Source organism: Myotis myotis, unplaced genomic scaffold (genome assembly GCF_014108235.1).
Source record: "Myotis myotis isolate mMyoMyo1 unplaced genomic scaffold, mMyoMyo1.p scaffold_m19_p_16, whole genome shotgun sequence".
In the NCBI taxonomy this organism is placed as follows: Eukaryota; Metazoa; Chordata; class Mammalia; order Chiroptera; family Vespertilionidae; genus Myotis; species Myotis myotis.
This window is the reverse complement of record NW_023416320.1, coordinates 44,187,134-44,203,012: the sequence shown is the minus strand read 5'-3', so window position 1 is coordinate 44,203,012 and position 15,879 is coordinate 44,187,134. Positions and strand designations below refer to the sequence as shown.

General features: G+C 42.3%; 1 protein-coding gene across 8 annotated transcripts in view; it reads right to left on the bottom strand.

Moving 5' to 3' along the window:
• The window catches only part of NSMCE2 (NSE2 (MMS21) homolog, SMC5-SMC6 complex SUMO ligase), a 244,544-nt gene that overhangs the window by 172,810 nt on the left and 55,855 nt on the right, over nt 1–15,879 (bottom strand). The window contains exon 5 of one of the 8 annotated variants that reach the window (XM_036338697.1): nt 11,520–11,777. The exons of the other annotated variants lie outside the window; for them this stretch is intronic. Within the exon in view, the coding sequence (XP_036194590.1) occupies nt 11,535–11,777 (243 nt within the window). The 3' untranslated portion in view covers nt 11,520–11,534. Of the gene's footprint in view, nt 1–11,519; nt 11,778–15,879 lie in introns of those variants that run through there. 8 annotated transcript variants of the gene reach the window in all.

The following is a 15,879-nucleotide window of genomic DNA, read 5'->3' as shown; positions in this document are numbered from 1 at the left end:
TCGATTGGCTGCCTCCTGCACGGCCCCCACTGGGGATCGAGCCTGCAACCCAAGCCCACAACTTGGGCATGTGCTCTGTCCGGGAATCGAACCGGTGACCTCTTGGTTCCTGAGTCGAAGTTCAACCACTGAGCCACACCAGCTGGGTGAGGGGATACTGTAAAGATGGAACAATAGGGCCTACTGATGGGCTGGATATAAGCTCAGGACAACTGGGTTTGGCCTGAATAAAGAAATAGTGCCGTTGCCATCCTCTGAGGTGGGCAAGTCTAGAGGAATGGCTGGTTTGGGAGAAAAAAGAAATCCAGACTTGAATTTGGGCAGGTTAAATGTGAAAGGCCTATGGGGATGAAATGAATGCAAATGAAAAGAAGACAGTTGTATATCTGAGGCTTGGAGAGAAGATAAGGTTATAGCTACAAATGCTATGAAAAATGATGAAGGGCATGGTATTATAAGAGCACAAGGAGTGATACATTTGGCAGACAGACTTGGTGATGGCAGGGAGGGCTAATAAAAAAGCAGCTAGTCTAAGTTTGCAAAGGGTGAGAAAGAGTTAGCTATTTGAAAGTGAAAGAAGGGCACCACCAATGTGCTAAGGCAAGAGAACATTCCAAGAATGAGCATAAGAGTGGTAAAAATGAGACTGCAGAGCTAAGCAGGGGAAGCTTGAAACTACTTATTCCTGAGAGCAGGGATTCCTTACCAGAGGGTAAAGTTGTGAAAAAGGAGGGCAAAATAATCAAATTTTCTATTTAAAAAGACCTCTTGAGCTACTACTAGAGAGAAAACAAACATATCAGAAGAGAACAACACTTCATGCAGCAAACTTGCCATAGGAGACCTGAGATTGTGAAATGGGGCGAAGGAGGCGAACTGACTGGGGGTGAAGGAGGCAAACTGATTGGGGGTGAAGGAGGTGAACTGATCTGAAAAGCAACAAAATCTGCCGATGGAATGAGAGACGTGAGGAGCTTGGAGGAGCAAGGATGCTAACCATGTTTCTGATGTGGGAAACTGCGTGGATAGTATTGCCACTTGCAAAGTAATAGGAGCCCAGAGAAAACCAGGGGAGAAACTTCTCTCGGGGAACTCTGAATTTAAAGAGCACACTTCGGTAGAGATGTCAGACAGACGCGAGATCTGGAATGGCTTGGGACTCAGCAGCATAAAAATTAAGTCAAATTGTAAGCATAGATGTCACCTCTCAGGAAGAGAGTGCAATGTGAGAAAAGAATCAAAGAGCAGGTAGGCATACCCAGATTTAATGGATGGCAAATGGATGAAGTGGGGTCCACCAAGGAGGCTATGGAGAGTGGAGGCCAGGAGAAAAAATAGGTGTGTGGTCATGGAAGTCAAGAGAACTTGATTCAGAAAGAAGGGAGTTATTAGCAGCGGTGAAGTCGGAGAAGAGAACGAGTGAAGGTTTTCACTAGCTGTGCAACTGTGGGCAGGCAGCTTCCTCTCCCACACAAGAGCGTTCTGTGATCTGCACCCTGGTGATGCGTATAAAGTACCTAGCACGTGTGACCCACAGGGCACAGAAATAACGCTCTATTTTTATTACCACATATCTTATGCATGCTAGACAGGCAGGTCCAGGTAACACGGAGAACGGGGATTGACAGCATGAACCACATGGGGCCGGGGAGGGAAACTGCAGCTTGGAAAGGGCAACTGGGAGGCAAGACCTAGAATCTTTTGCCTTTTCCCCCACCTCTCTCCCAGTGCTCCCCTCCTCCCTCCTAAATGCAGTTTCTAATGCACAAGCTCCCCGGCCCTGTCAAAGGGGCCTTTTAAGCATACCTTCGTGTTTACACCAGGCACTCTGCTTGGCCATTTACCACAATCCTCAGAGTTTGTGATAGAGATGCCAGACTCTTAAAAAGGGCAATTCACAAATAAATGAGTAAGTGTTCTGTAGATACGAATCTATCGTTTAGTGATTTCATAAGTTCTTCCAACAGTTTTTGAAATGATAGGCTAAGTAATATTTATCAAATGAAATATTCTAACTACCTGATTAAGAAGACCTTTGGACAACCAAATTGACTCTTGGGTTAGTTTCGACACTGGCAAAATAACAGTCACATAGAAGTTTCCCAGGTGGCATATACTTTCCTATCAAGATTTAAGGTTTCACCCTTTCTTGCTCTCACCTCCTCAAAGACATGGGGTCAGGTGGACCTGGGAAAAATGTCTCCAATGCTTGCTTTGTTAATGTAAGAAACACGTAGTTTAGAAGAACTCCACCGATTTAACCTAGACTATCCCCGTCCTAACATAATTTCTTTCCTACTCTCTTTTCTGTAGGATCAGCCTTGCAATTCTTTCAATACACAAAGTCTATACTATAATCCCTTTTCTACCTGTTTATTCTGTGTTACATCCATCAAAGTCAAGTTTCCTAGAAAAGTCCTCATTTATGAAGATCTCAACTTTCTTATACTCCTTCCAATAAACTTCTCTTTTCCATACAACTCAGCAGTGGCAGGAGATACTGAAGCTTATTTGGAGGTAAAGAGACATCATGCTTCAGGATCTGAACAATGAAAGAAGTAGTCCTGGCCCCAGTCCTTGGGTGAGTGTGTGTGGAAGAGGAGGGATATACACACCTAGTACTATCTAGCCAAGTGGTTCCCAATGTGGGGCACACACCCCACAGAGGGGTGATTTATTTTTAAGGGGAGCAATTTGAGAATGAGTTATTAACAGCGAATTTTCTGCATTTCTTACGGTTCTAGGGGCCTCATGTACAGTATATAAATATGTATTGTGACATACTTATGCATTTCAGTTCTCTATTATCTGTTTTGAAACTTTATTTCTATTTTTTCATACCACTTCATATTATTTTTTAAACAATTTCTTAGTGATTTCTTCCTCAGTACTTCAACTGTCCTTTCATTCTTTTATTTTTCTCTTTCATGAATGCCATGTTCTTTGGAAGCTTGTTTAGACCAAGTTAATGTCCTTTTAGGCTTCCTCCACATGAATAGGAGTTCACTTTTTGAATAAGAATTCTATGTCACAGGGGAGGCATCAGCATTTTAAAGATGCTTAGGTGGGGCATGGCCAAAGAAAGGTTGGGAACCACTGATCAAGCCTAAAAATAAGCCGGGTGGGGTGGGGGTGGGAGGAGGTTTGGGCTGTGTTAATTTCATGGAAGCCCTTCCTTTCTGAGCATTCTGGTCCAGGAAGCCGAGACTGCTGCTCCTGGGCCATGGGGCGGCACCCCGCCACTACCAGGCAGCTGGGAGGAGGCTGTGAGAGCTTACCCAGGCTCCATGTCTGCCCTGGGTCCTCCAATCACACCCTCCATGAACCCGAGGATACTATAACCAAAACAACACATTCACCATTTCTGTTGTAACCAAACAGAAAACTGACGTCCTATGTCTATAGAAACAGGAAAAACAGAAGCAAAATATCTACTCTGGGGCTACTACATTTTTCTCTAAATCTAGAAGTTAACTTCTAACTCTCACAGGTGCCCTGAGGGTTTGGGTAAATAATAAGTCAAATCCCTTACGCTGATACCATGCCACCCATAACACCACAGAATGAGGGCAATCCCAGGAGCAAGGCCCCGTCTTTCCCTCAGTTATCACATCTCACCCAACACAATAAAGACGATGGGATTACTAACACCCTGGCAATTGATTAATGCTCCTTATCCCTTACCTGCTTCATTTACTCTTGCCTATCAAATTCTCTGATGTTGCCTTCTCTATAATTAATATGGCTTCCTCATATTTGAAATTACTTCCCACGACTAAAGCTATCAAATTGCCTCTCGACTTCCAATTCCTTCCCTCTGAGAAAGAGTTCCTGACTAAATGAGAATGAATTCTATCCACTGCTAACCTAATCAAAATCCCAATGCACCAGAGGAAAAGTAAAATAATAAACAAAAACTGGTTTGGTGCTTCATAGTTTATAGAGCACTTTTCAGAATAATTTATATAATTTGATTCTCGCTGCCCAGAGAGATTAAATAACTTCCTTGAACCAAACACCAAATAGGTGAGAACCCCGAGGTGGCCACCAAGTATGGAAGCGCAGGTAATACCATTTCATAAGGCACTGTAATATTATATCACTAAGCCAGCTATTGTGCATTCCCCGACATTTCCACACTTGGTGGCCACCCTGTACACTCCCGGCCTTCTAGCATAACTCATTTCCCTCAACTCCCCCATACTTTTACTCGGAAGTGCTAAAGAAGGCAACAATGGAAAATATCTTAACTTGGGATGATACTTTAAAAATTTTATAAACCAGCTTTCACATTCTCTTCTCCAATTTAACTTCAAAACCACCTGGTGCATGGAGACCAAAAGAGGCAATTCATATTTCTCAGTGCCTGTTATACGAAGCCTCGCTTCCGGTGAGGTCATGAAGTACTTGCCTACATCATCTCATTTATCCTTGCCACAGCCGCATGCATGTCATTCTCCTTCTATAGACACAGAAACTGCAGATTTTAGGAAGACGAGTCACTAGCCCAATGTCACACAGCTAGGCTAGGTCTCCTGATTCCAACGGCAGTAGCAAACCACTCCGGTGAAACATCCTTTGCCCGCTCCCTAAAATGCCACATACTGGCAGCATCACTCCCTTCTTCACGCAGACTCCTCCCTCACTCCTCGGAAAACTGGTCATGAACACATCTACAGGCTTACCTGGCAGGACGACAAAACTCAACTGAGAATCCTGCCTGGCACAGAGCGAGCCCAGAGAAATGTTAGTTAGCTGGGCTTACTATTATGATGGAAAGGGCTAAATATTTTAACAAACATAAACACAAAGCATCGCATTAAAACTATAAAAAAAAAACTCTCCTTCATATTCACCCCACTGCCACTTTAAAAATAAACCACAAACAGAAAGTTCTTGAAGGGTCGATGATACTGGCCCCTCTAAAGTTTTCCCTCTTTCTAATATAACAGTTCCACTTAACAATATTCACCTTCTCAAGTAGTTCTGTAATACTAACAGATTCCCTCCTTCTTACGTGTCACATCAGTGTGCAGAGTCCCTTAGGCTAAAAGTCCCAAACCTTCATCTTTGGGAAAATTACAGTAAGCTATGTAGAACATCAAAAGCACACTTTATAACTGAAACTAGATAAAAGTATTCTTACTCCCAACAGAAATCCAAAGAAGTCAGTCTGCCCTGAGGCACAGAGTGTCATGAAAAGAGACTCGAACTACATGTCAAATGCCTCCTGAGACTAAGCATGTCCCTGACCCCTCCAAGGCTCAGAGTCCACCAATCTACTTACCTACCTCAGAAGGTTACTGTGGTCTTTAAAGAGGTAGGGGATCCAAGCGGGCTCCCCCCTCCCTTACCTGGCACAAAGGAAGTTGGTTCCAGACTCTTACTTAAAGGGCCAGGGGACTGGAGTAGAAACTGCCTACATTTCCAAGTCTGGCTTAACACACGATCAATGACCCCAGGTAAATATCAGTCATTGGGACAGCCAGTAGACGTGAATTCACTATTTCCCAGTTTGGGGCTAAGTCCGCTAGAACATTCTAAACACCAAACCAATACCTATACTACACATGGGCTTTGTCCCAGTTTTATAGAAATTGGATTACAATGAACTACTTATGATTAAATCATTTTTAAAATTTATTTTTAATTTAACCTGGAAACCTAGCCACTGAGCGTTATTTCTGTGGGAGTCCATATTCCAGAATTCCATTCAGAAATCCAAATGCTGGGAGCCTATCTTTTGTTTTTCCAGGTCCATGAGCTCAGAGACTCCCTCTGGCAGATTCTGGAAGTCGCTTTCACTCTTTGGTTCTGTGGCCTTTCAGATAAGAGATGTCAGCTGCAGACTGTCAGAATATAATAACTATAGGACCATCCTTCACCTTTTTTTTTTTTTTTTGGCCACATTCCTATTTATAATCTCATTTTATCTATAATTGCCCAGTGAAGTATGTAGAACAAATACTATTATTACTCATTTCAGAAATGAGGAAGCTGAAGTACAAAAGTTAAGTGACTTGTCAAGGTCAAAGCCTGGCAGGATGAGGATCAGAAGTCAGATCTTTATTTGCCAGCCCAACATTCTTATCAATCAAACAGCAAAGGCTTCAAAAAGGGGGAGAAGGAAGTAAATGTGATTTAAAATTATTTTTAAACAATTTTGTCTGGCTTGGTGAATTTTCATTAATTTCTTACTTCATTGTCGCCTGATGAGTTAGTCACTAAAACCTTCAGCTCAGAAGTAGAAATTGTTTTAAATTATTTCCTCATTGTTATATATAGATGTTCAACTTTTAAGTGTTTCATAATAAAGTGACTCAGGGATGAAGCAAGCCCAATCTATATTAGTCATTTGTTGAACGGTTACAGGAGATTCATGCAAAACTATGAGGAAGACAGAAATAAACATTTACCCAAAAGATGACTAAATTAAAGACAAAAAGTGCATGTAAAATGTAGACATTTTTCCTGCTAGTTTAAGCTGTGGGATGGGAGAACAAATGTGAGGAAACAAGACACAGGTCACCTATTTTCATTTTTTTCTGAGTTTAGGTGGTGCCCAAGAGTTTTTTGTGGTAAGGAAAAGAAGTTAAAAGTTAACAGGACAGAACACCCAGACCTTGCCTTTATATAGCACTTTTACCTCTCAAGTGCTTTCACATACGTTATCTCATTTTTTTAATCAAGAAATCACTCTGAGAGAGATAGGGGCAGATATAACTAACTTCATTTTGCAAAGTTGCTTAAGGCCACACAACCATTCAAGAGGCAGATGTAGAAAAAACTCAGTAATTAAATTGGACATTGACACCAATTTATCACTGTAAAGGGATCATACACGTTCCATGTTACAAAAGCAAAGCACTTTAATCCCATAATCTAGAGCACCAATTCCACTACTATTATAGAAAAGGTGGTAGGACATATTCTAATTGCATCTATATTACTTATAGGTGCTTTTAGTCATGTCTTAAGAATTTCTTCTAAAAAAAATGAAGCACACAATGTTTGTATTGAGACTTTTAAAAACACGGAGTAACCTAATGCATCAAATTTAATGTCTGATTTTAATAAGAGGAATGTTCTGAACACACCCAGGACTTAGTCCATTTAGAGTTCCTATTTAGTAATGTGGCATTTTTGGCTTCTGTTTCATGTTGGGGGCAGAAATAAACCTCAGGGTGACAGAGAGTAACCTGATGGGTAGAGAGGGCTTTCTTGGTACCAGTAACATTCCAGGAATCACAAACAGCTGAGGCAACGGGAAGGCAGATGATGAAGTGTATGAGACCTTGGGAAGGTAAAAGGCAAGCGAGTCAGGATGTCTGGAAACCAATCATGCGATGTAATCATCTTAAACTATTTCTGGTTATTGGTTCCATTTTTAAGAAACACTGATTTGGTCTTTCGAAATATCACTATTGGAAGATAATAAAAATGATTAGTTGAAGAAGAAATAAAGGACAGAAGACATAATCAAATTAAAATCCGTTCACAGTAGCAGATTGTATTACTCCAGCCCATGAAAAATGGACCTAGGGATTTCCACTATTTTAAAGAATGCTGTGTTATGTGACATACATTTTCCTTGGGGGTGGGTAGGGAAATGAAATTTTTAAAACTCCAGTGGTAGAAACCAAGACAGCGGCATAGGTTAACGCCGGAGATTGCTGCCTCGAACAACCAATTCAAGGGTACACCTAAAAGATGGAATGGACATCATCCAGAACCACAGGAAGGCTGGCTGAGTGGAAATTCTACAACTAGGAGGAAAGAGAATATCATACCCAGACTCAGAGGAGGCACAGTGCTGAAGTGAAATACTTAGGTTCAGAGTGCTCGCGGAGCGGGCTGGCAGCGGAGGGCGCGGTTGTTGTTTTCAATCGGGAGGGAGTTTCAGACTCTGAGCTCCAGATCCGGGCGAGTCTCTAGGGACCCAGACTCAAACGGGAGAAGCGGGACTGTCTGGCTTCGGTCGGAATTCGAAGGCAGCTTTCTCTCCGAGGTTTGCAGCGGTTGCTGGGACTCTGTGAGGCACAGCCCCTAGGGACGGAACTGAGAGCAGCCATAACTGCTCAATCCGGCCCGCCCTGTAGATCCCCGGGGACCCGCCTCGCCCAAGCCCTGTGCAGAGCCATTTGCCGGATAGCCTCAGGCAAACGCTAGATTAGCACCGCCCTAGAGATCCAGCACAGAAGCTCTCCCACTGCAGACACAGCTGACTCTCATAGCCAGTTAGCCTGGAGGTCAAATCACCCCCGGTATTGCCGACTGACAACAATCAAGGCTTAACTACAACAAGACTGCGCACAAAGACCACTAGGGGGTGCACCAAGAAAAGATAAAAAAATGCAGAGACAAAGAAACAGGAAGCAAATGTCAGAAATGGAAGATATAGAGCTCAAAACCACACTTTTAAGGTCTCTCAAGAACTGTCTAGAAGCTGCCGATAAACTTAGTAAGGCCCTCGAAAAGACTGGTGAGACCGCTGATAAATGTAGTGAGATCCTCAAGAAATCTAATGAGACCCTCGATATTGTGATAAAGAACCAACTAGAAATTAAGCATACACGGACTGAAATAAAGAATATTGTACAGACACCCAACAGCAGACCAGAGGAGCGCAAGAATCAAGTCAAAGATTCAAAATGCGAAGAAGCAAAAAACACCCAACTGGAAAAGCAAAATGAAAAAAGAATCCGAAAATACGAAGATAGTGTAAGGAGCCTCTGGGACAGCTTCAAGCGTAGCAACATCAGAATTATAGGGGTGCCAGAAGATGAGAGAGAGAGCAAGATATTGAAAACTTATTTGAAGAAATAATGACGGAAAACTTCCCCCACCTGGTGAAAGAAATAGACTTACGGGTCCAGGAAGCGCAGAGAACCCAAAACAAAAGGAATCCAAAGAGGACCACACCAAGACACATCATCATTAAAATGCCAAGAGCAAAGACAAAGAGAAAATCCTAAAAGCAGCAAGAGAAAGAAACTCAGTTACCTACAAGGGAATACCCATACGACTGTCAGCTGATTTCTCAACAGAAACTTTGCAGGCCAGAAGGGAATGGCAAGAAATACTCAAAGTGATGAATACCAAGAACCTACAACCAAGATTACTTTATCCAGCAAAGCTGTCATTCAGAACTGAAGGTCAGATAAAGAGCTTCACAGATAAGGAAAAGCTAAAGGAGTTCATCACCACCAAACCAGTATTATATGAAATGCTGAAAGGTATCCTTTAAGAAGAGGAAGAAGAAGAAAAAGGTAAAGATACAAATTATGAACAACAAACATGCATCTATCAACAAGTGAATCTAAGAATCAAGTGAACAAATAATCTGGTGATCATAATAGAATCAGGGACATAGAAAGGGAATGGACTGACTATTCTTGGGGGGGAAAGGGGTGTGGGAGATGCGGGAAGAGACTGGACAAAAATTGTGCACCTATGGATGAGGACAGTGGGTGGGGAGTGAGGGTGGAGGGTGGGGCGGGAACTGGGAGGAGGGGAGTTATGGAGGAAAAAAGAGGAACAAATGTAATAATCTGAACAATAAAGACTTAATTTAAAAAAAAACAAAAACAAAAAAAACCCTCCAGTGGTTAGAATATCATGTTGGCCGTGACACAGAACAAGGAAGATGAGGGTCACTATTCCCTGAAGCTCGATGCTTTGAGAGAAGCAGAGGAGAAAGAAATGGCTCCGTTCTCCCAATGGCAGCTCCTGAGCCTGGCTCCACTTCTGAATGAAAGAGCTTGAGCTGCCGGCACAACTGCACTCACACAGGGACTGAAAAATAATGCCCACTGATAGTCTCCCCTTTATACTCTTTCCATTCTGTCACTTGTCAGCAACTTGACTACACATTTCAAATACAGCTGACAACTCGCATATGATACATCAGAGGAATCAATCCAGCACATTTTTCTCTCCCAATACTGTTCAATGGGTGCTGCTAAGAATGTAAATAAAAATTACTTAAAGATGGAAATGTCTCAAGAAATATTTCTGTCAGGCACCTGAGTGTCTAATTATGCTCTTTATTGAACTATTCTGCTCACATCTTTTAAGTAATTTTTATTTATTTTATCTAAGAAAGCATCAAAAGTTATTTCTGAATTACCAAAGTTTTTATTTAGTTGTCTGATCCTTTTCTCTAGTATGACTGACCCCTCCCACCCCCCTCATCACCTCTAACTAGCCTATGCTAAAGGCATAATCTCCTTCTCAATGCTACAGACTTAAGTAGACTTAACTGATCCGGTCGACCAAATACCATGCTACTCAGTGGCCTCTGCACTGGCCTGGTCCCCAGGATTTGTCCGTAAGTTAGTACTAGGTTCCCACCAACACCTCCTGCCCCCATTACCAACACCCCCTACCCCCATTACCAACATCCCCTGCCCCCATTACCAAAATCCCCTGCCCCCATTACCAACATCCCCTGCCCCCATTACCAACCCCCCTGCCCCCATTACCAACACCCCCTGCCCCCATTACCAACACCCCCTGCCCCCATTACCAACACCCCCTGCCCCCATTATGAAGACTCCTTCTAAGGAAAGAGGCCCTTCCTTCAACAAACAGTCTCTGGCCTTTCCCAGTTATTTCTGGCTGCCTACTCTACTCCCCAAATTTTAACTCAAAATTCCCTTTCAGATACTATTTAAATTTGATCATAGGAAATGATTTCTTTACAAAATTCTCTGGCAACTTTACAAATCAGTATGACATAACTTAGGGGCTTTCATGCTATCACTTTTCATTGTTACCAGAACACTATGACTTTTACTATGATCCCCACTTTAAGAAGAAACTGAGGCTCAGAATTACCGTGTAGAAAAGCCAGAATTAAACAAAGTCTCCTTTTCCTTATTCGGAGTTTCTTCAGCACCTTTTCACTCTCTCTGTCAATCTATTTCAGTGTTACTGGTAATATTATTTTGTGGCTAGTCTGTGTACACATGCCAAGAGGCTTTTGTATCTTTATTAGACTAAGCATACTATTGGCACTAATTGAACAACTTAATTATGAGGTTAATAAACCAGCAATGCTTTCACCTCCACACTTTAAAAATGCATCCATTTTACAGTGAACCTTAATATTTAGTGATCCCTTTCCCCATGTAATCTATTTCCTCACCTCCCTTCTACTGCTAGGCTGCAGGGGTCCTCAAACGTTTTAAACAGGGGGCCAGTTCACTGTCCCTCAGACCGTTGGAGGGCCGAACTATAGTTTAAAAAAAAACTATGAACAAATTCCTATGCACACTGCACATATCTTATTTTGAAGTAAAAAAACAAAACGGGAACAAATACAATACTTGTATTTGCATGTGGCCTGCGGGCCATAGTTTGAGGACCCCTGTGCTAGAGGGTGGGGGAAAACCTAAATCTCAATTATGGTGAAAAGTGTGATATGCAAGGAGACTAAAGTAACGGCCCAAAATAAGGGTTCGATGCTATACATGGACTATGCTCAATGTCAGAAAAAAAGCACCAGTTTGCTGTATTAAAGAACACTTGCATCACCTAAATAATCTGGGTAACTGGCTGCCAGATTGCCTGGTGCCAGAGGCCACGGTGCTCAGAACACTGGCACCCAGTACGTACCTGGTGTGGTCTGCACACTTTTCCTGCCCACACTGCTGCTGTGTCCCCAGCTGCCTCCTCTGTAAGCCCCTCTCCTCCTTTCCTCGAAACTGTCTCCTCCTCTCCGCTCTCCTGACGAGCACTCCACACACAGGTCCTGTTTGCTTCAAATGGAGACTCTGATAGGCAAGTGACGACTGCATGTTTTGGGTTTGTTTTTGTGGTTTTCTTTATGGGGGGGGGGGGGGTGTTTGTTTGAAAATATATCTTTCTTGATTTCAGAGAGGAAGGGGAGAGATAGAAACATCAATGATGAGAGAGAATCACTGACCGGCTGCCTCCTGCATGCCCTACACTGGGGATCAAGCCTGAAACCTGGGCAGGTGCCCTGCCCCGGAATCGAATCGTGACCTCCTGGTTCATAGGTCGACACTCAACCACTAAGCCACACCGGCTGGGCATGACTGCATGTCTCCAGAGGCCTGGTTCTCTACAGAGCTTCTGTGCAGCGGTTCTCAACCTGTGGGTCGAGCCCCCTTTGGGGGTCAAATGACCCTTTCACAGGGGTCACCTAAATACATCCTGCATATCAGATATTTACATTACGATTCATAACAGTAGCAAAATTACAGTTATGAAGTAGCAACGAAAATAATTTTATGGTTGGGGGTCACCACAACATGAGGAACTGTATTAAAGGGTCGCGGCACTAGGAAGGTTGAGAACCACTGTACAGAAACGCCTCCGAGGACATTTCGGATCGCCCCACTTCCCTGAGGCCACAAAAACACCAGCCAACCTGCTGGGCCCATTCCCTAGCCTCCTGTCAGACAGGACAAACCCCAAAGTGGGTTCTGTAGAGTGTCAGTCCTTCCCCCAAAGAGAGTGGTTTTCTAGTTGAACAAAATCAGGAGATTACTAAAGCACCTTCCTTCCTTTGGAGAATCACAAGGCATAAACTTGTATAGGAACCTGTATGAGTCCTGCTTAACTTCGGCTCTGTGTAGACTTTGCAGTGGTTCTCAACCTTCCTAATGCTGTGACCCTTTAATACAGTTCCTCATGTTGTGGTGACCCCCAACCATAAAATTATTTTTGTTGCTACTTCATGACTGTAATGTTGCTACTGTTATGAATTGTCATGTAAATATCTGATATGCAGGATGGTCTTAGGCGACCCCTGTGAAAGGGTCGTTCGAACCCCAAAGGGTCGTGACCCACAGGTTGAGAACCCCTGCTTTGGAGTCTTTTTTTTTTTTTTTAATATATTTTATTGATTTTTTACAGAGAGGAAGGGAGAGAGATAGAGAGTTAGAAACATCAATGAGAGAGAAACATCGATTAGCTGCCTCCTGCACATCTCCTATTGGGGATGTGCTCGCAACCCAGGTACATGCCCTTGACCGGAATCGAACCTGGGACCTTTCAGTCCGCAGGCCGACGCTCTATCCACTGAGCCAAACCGGTTTCGGCAAGAGTCTTTAAGGATATTCTTCAATCAAGCATTCCCCAAACTTATTTGACCACAAAATTCTTTTTTCCTCACATGCTTATGCACGACCTAATAAATTAGTATTTGGAGCCAAGTTTTGAAAATGCTGCACTAGAGGCACATTAAGGCCCGGCAGAGTGTAAAGGTTTTATAATTTTGAATAATCCAACACTTAATACCTACAAAACACGAAGATGGATTTCTATAAACTACCCATGAACATCAGCCTCAATGTGGCACAGACCAGAACGTTCACTATTAGCAGCTACATTGCTTGGTGACCTGAGAGATGTCTATCTAGATTCTTTCCTATAGAGGCAACTCAATTAGTGACGTACTATATCCAAACCTAGCTCTCTCTGCATATTGGACAAAATGCTACCAAACACAACCTTAATTTGGAAGTAGTTACAGAGGGAGTTCTAAAGCACTGGCATAAAAATTAATTTCCAGTAATCACCAAAGCAGACACATCCTGGGGCCAAGTGGTTGAAGAGTGAATACCTACAGTCACCTTTTTCTTTCCTGGTTAATTCCCACTTGTGGGCAATATTCCTATAGATGAAAAGGCTCAGATATAAATCACTTGGAAATTTTTGACAAGAAAGGTGTTAAGAGTCAAGTGTGTGTGACAGGGAGTGGAGAAGAGGGTATTCTCCAGGAGCTTCCAATCTGGCTCCAAGAGGTTTTCCTAATTCCACTGTCATCTCTCACCTTCTTGCTATTCTATGACCACAGTAATTTCTCTGATGCTCGGGAATCTCCAGTCCCCAAATTTTATAAACCCCTTCCTCTCCTTTCTCCTTTGTCAATGATTCACAATGTGGGTGCACCTCACATTCAGTCAGTAGACAATCATATCCAGTAAACTACACCATCTGGCCTGGAACATCCTTCAGATACTATAAATTATTAGCTTTCTAAGTGAAAAAATACTTCCCAAATCTGGTTTAACTAAAATGGTAACTTCCACCTTGCAAGATACTCTGTAAGAGTTGATGTTCAAGTAGTGAATGATAAGGTAACTCTAAAGTAAGATTTACAAAAGTTGATGGAGGGTAGAAGGGTGAGGAGGCACAGGGAAGTGACATGTCAAAAACATTCTAAACGAGTTGCATAAGGCTGAGGTAAGCTATACCTTTGACCCACCTCATTCTTTTATTATATCTAAGATTGTGCTGGTTTCAGCAGCTTACACGAGGTATATTTCCACTCTTCTAACTCTCAACCAGATTAAATGTTCGATTTGGCTTATCAAATAAAAACCACAGCACACGGGGCACATCCATGAACAGATTTGTAAGAAACAACACAAGTAGACCAATTTAGCCCTTAATTGCTCCTATTAAGAAGAAAAATACTCTCCCTCCCCAGGCTTTTGGTGGGAATTGTTATAAAACACTAATTAAAAAAAAAAAAGTGCCACAACAACCCAATTTCAATGTTTTCAAATTTTACATAATCTATAAGATACAAGTAGCACCAAAGAGAGTAGGAGAGGAAAGTGAAGAAAATACAAATGCTCTGGATTTTCCAATACATAAACACGTGGAAACAGCATATACTAAGAGAATTATATATAGGTAAAACCTGACCATTCTTTTGAGATTTACAGTTTGTTAAAGTAACATTACACAATTAAGTATCATGATAAAAAAATAAAGGCCAAAGTATAATGTGAATCACAAGCTTTAGTTACTTTGCTAAACTCTAGGACTAGACCACTCATCAGAAAGCAAAGAGGATGTGTGTTTTATCACTGACTGCTAATGATACATGAAAATAATCTGAGCCTGTTAGGACATTCATCATTTAGCTTCATGGCACTCATCCTTTTTTTTTTTTTAATCCTCACCTGAGGATATGTTTTTCTTCTTTTTTTCCTTTTCTTTTTTTTTTTTTTTAGAGTGAGAGGGAGGGGAAGAGAGAGAGAGAGAGAGAGAGAGAGAGAGAGAGAGAGAGAGAGAGAGAGAAAGAAACATCAATCAGTTGCCTCCCATATGTGCTCCAACCAGGGATGGAAACTGCAATCAAGGTTATGTGCCCTGACGGAGAATCAAGCTGGCAACCTTCCGGTGCACAGGACAGCACAACTGAACCACTCTGGCCAAGTCCTCCTGAGTTATTAATTTTCCTTGAACACCGTGTTTTCCCTTTGTCGCACATGCCACAACAGTCATTAATGTCTGTACTGCTCTGTATCCCTATCCACACTTCTGACATCATGCAGGTTGTGTGGGCTTTGCTGAGTGACCTCCTACGTCTTGGACCTAGAATGACCTGGCACACAGAGGCATTAAGTAAACATTTATTCAGTGAATGTTTGAGAACAAAAAGCCAACCAATGGTGCCCATTCCATACACCCAGATAATAAAAGCTTAGAAATGAAGTAAAGGACCATCAGGTCATCAAGTCTGGTGTTCAGCACATCACTGTTCTCAACATGAAACTGACAAAAGCTTTTCCCTGGCAAGTGACAGTGCGAAAGGCAGTAACTGCACCACAGTTTTCTGTGAGTCATTTTACAGCTTTTAAAACCTTTCCATCATCTGGTGGTCTCATGATGAACGTGGCCAAAGAAGTCATACAGCACTCTGTGGTTCGAAATGAATGCTTTAAAGAATTGTGACAGGTATGTAACCCGTTTATTCTAAGTTTTTAGAAATGACACAGACTATCTGGAACTTTCTTTAGTGTTCACTGTATAATACTCCCTCTGCAAACTATCTGGGACAAAGTCCTATTTTTTTATTTTCAGAGCTCTGAAATGAATACTGACTCCAAATAA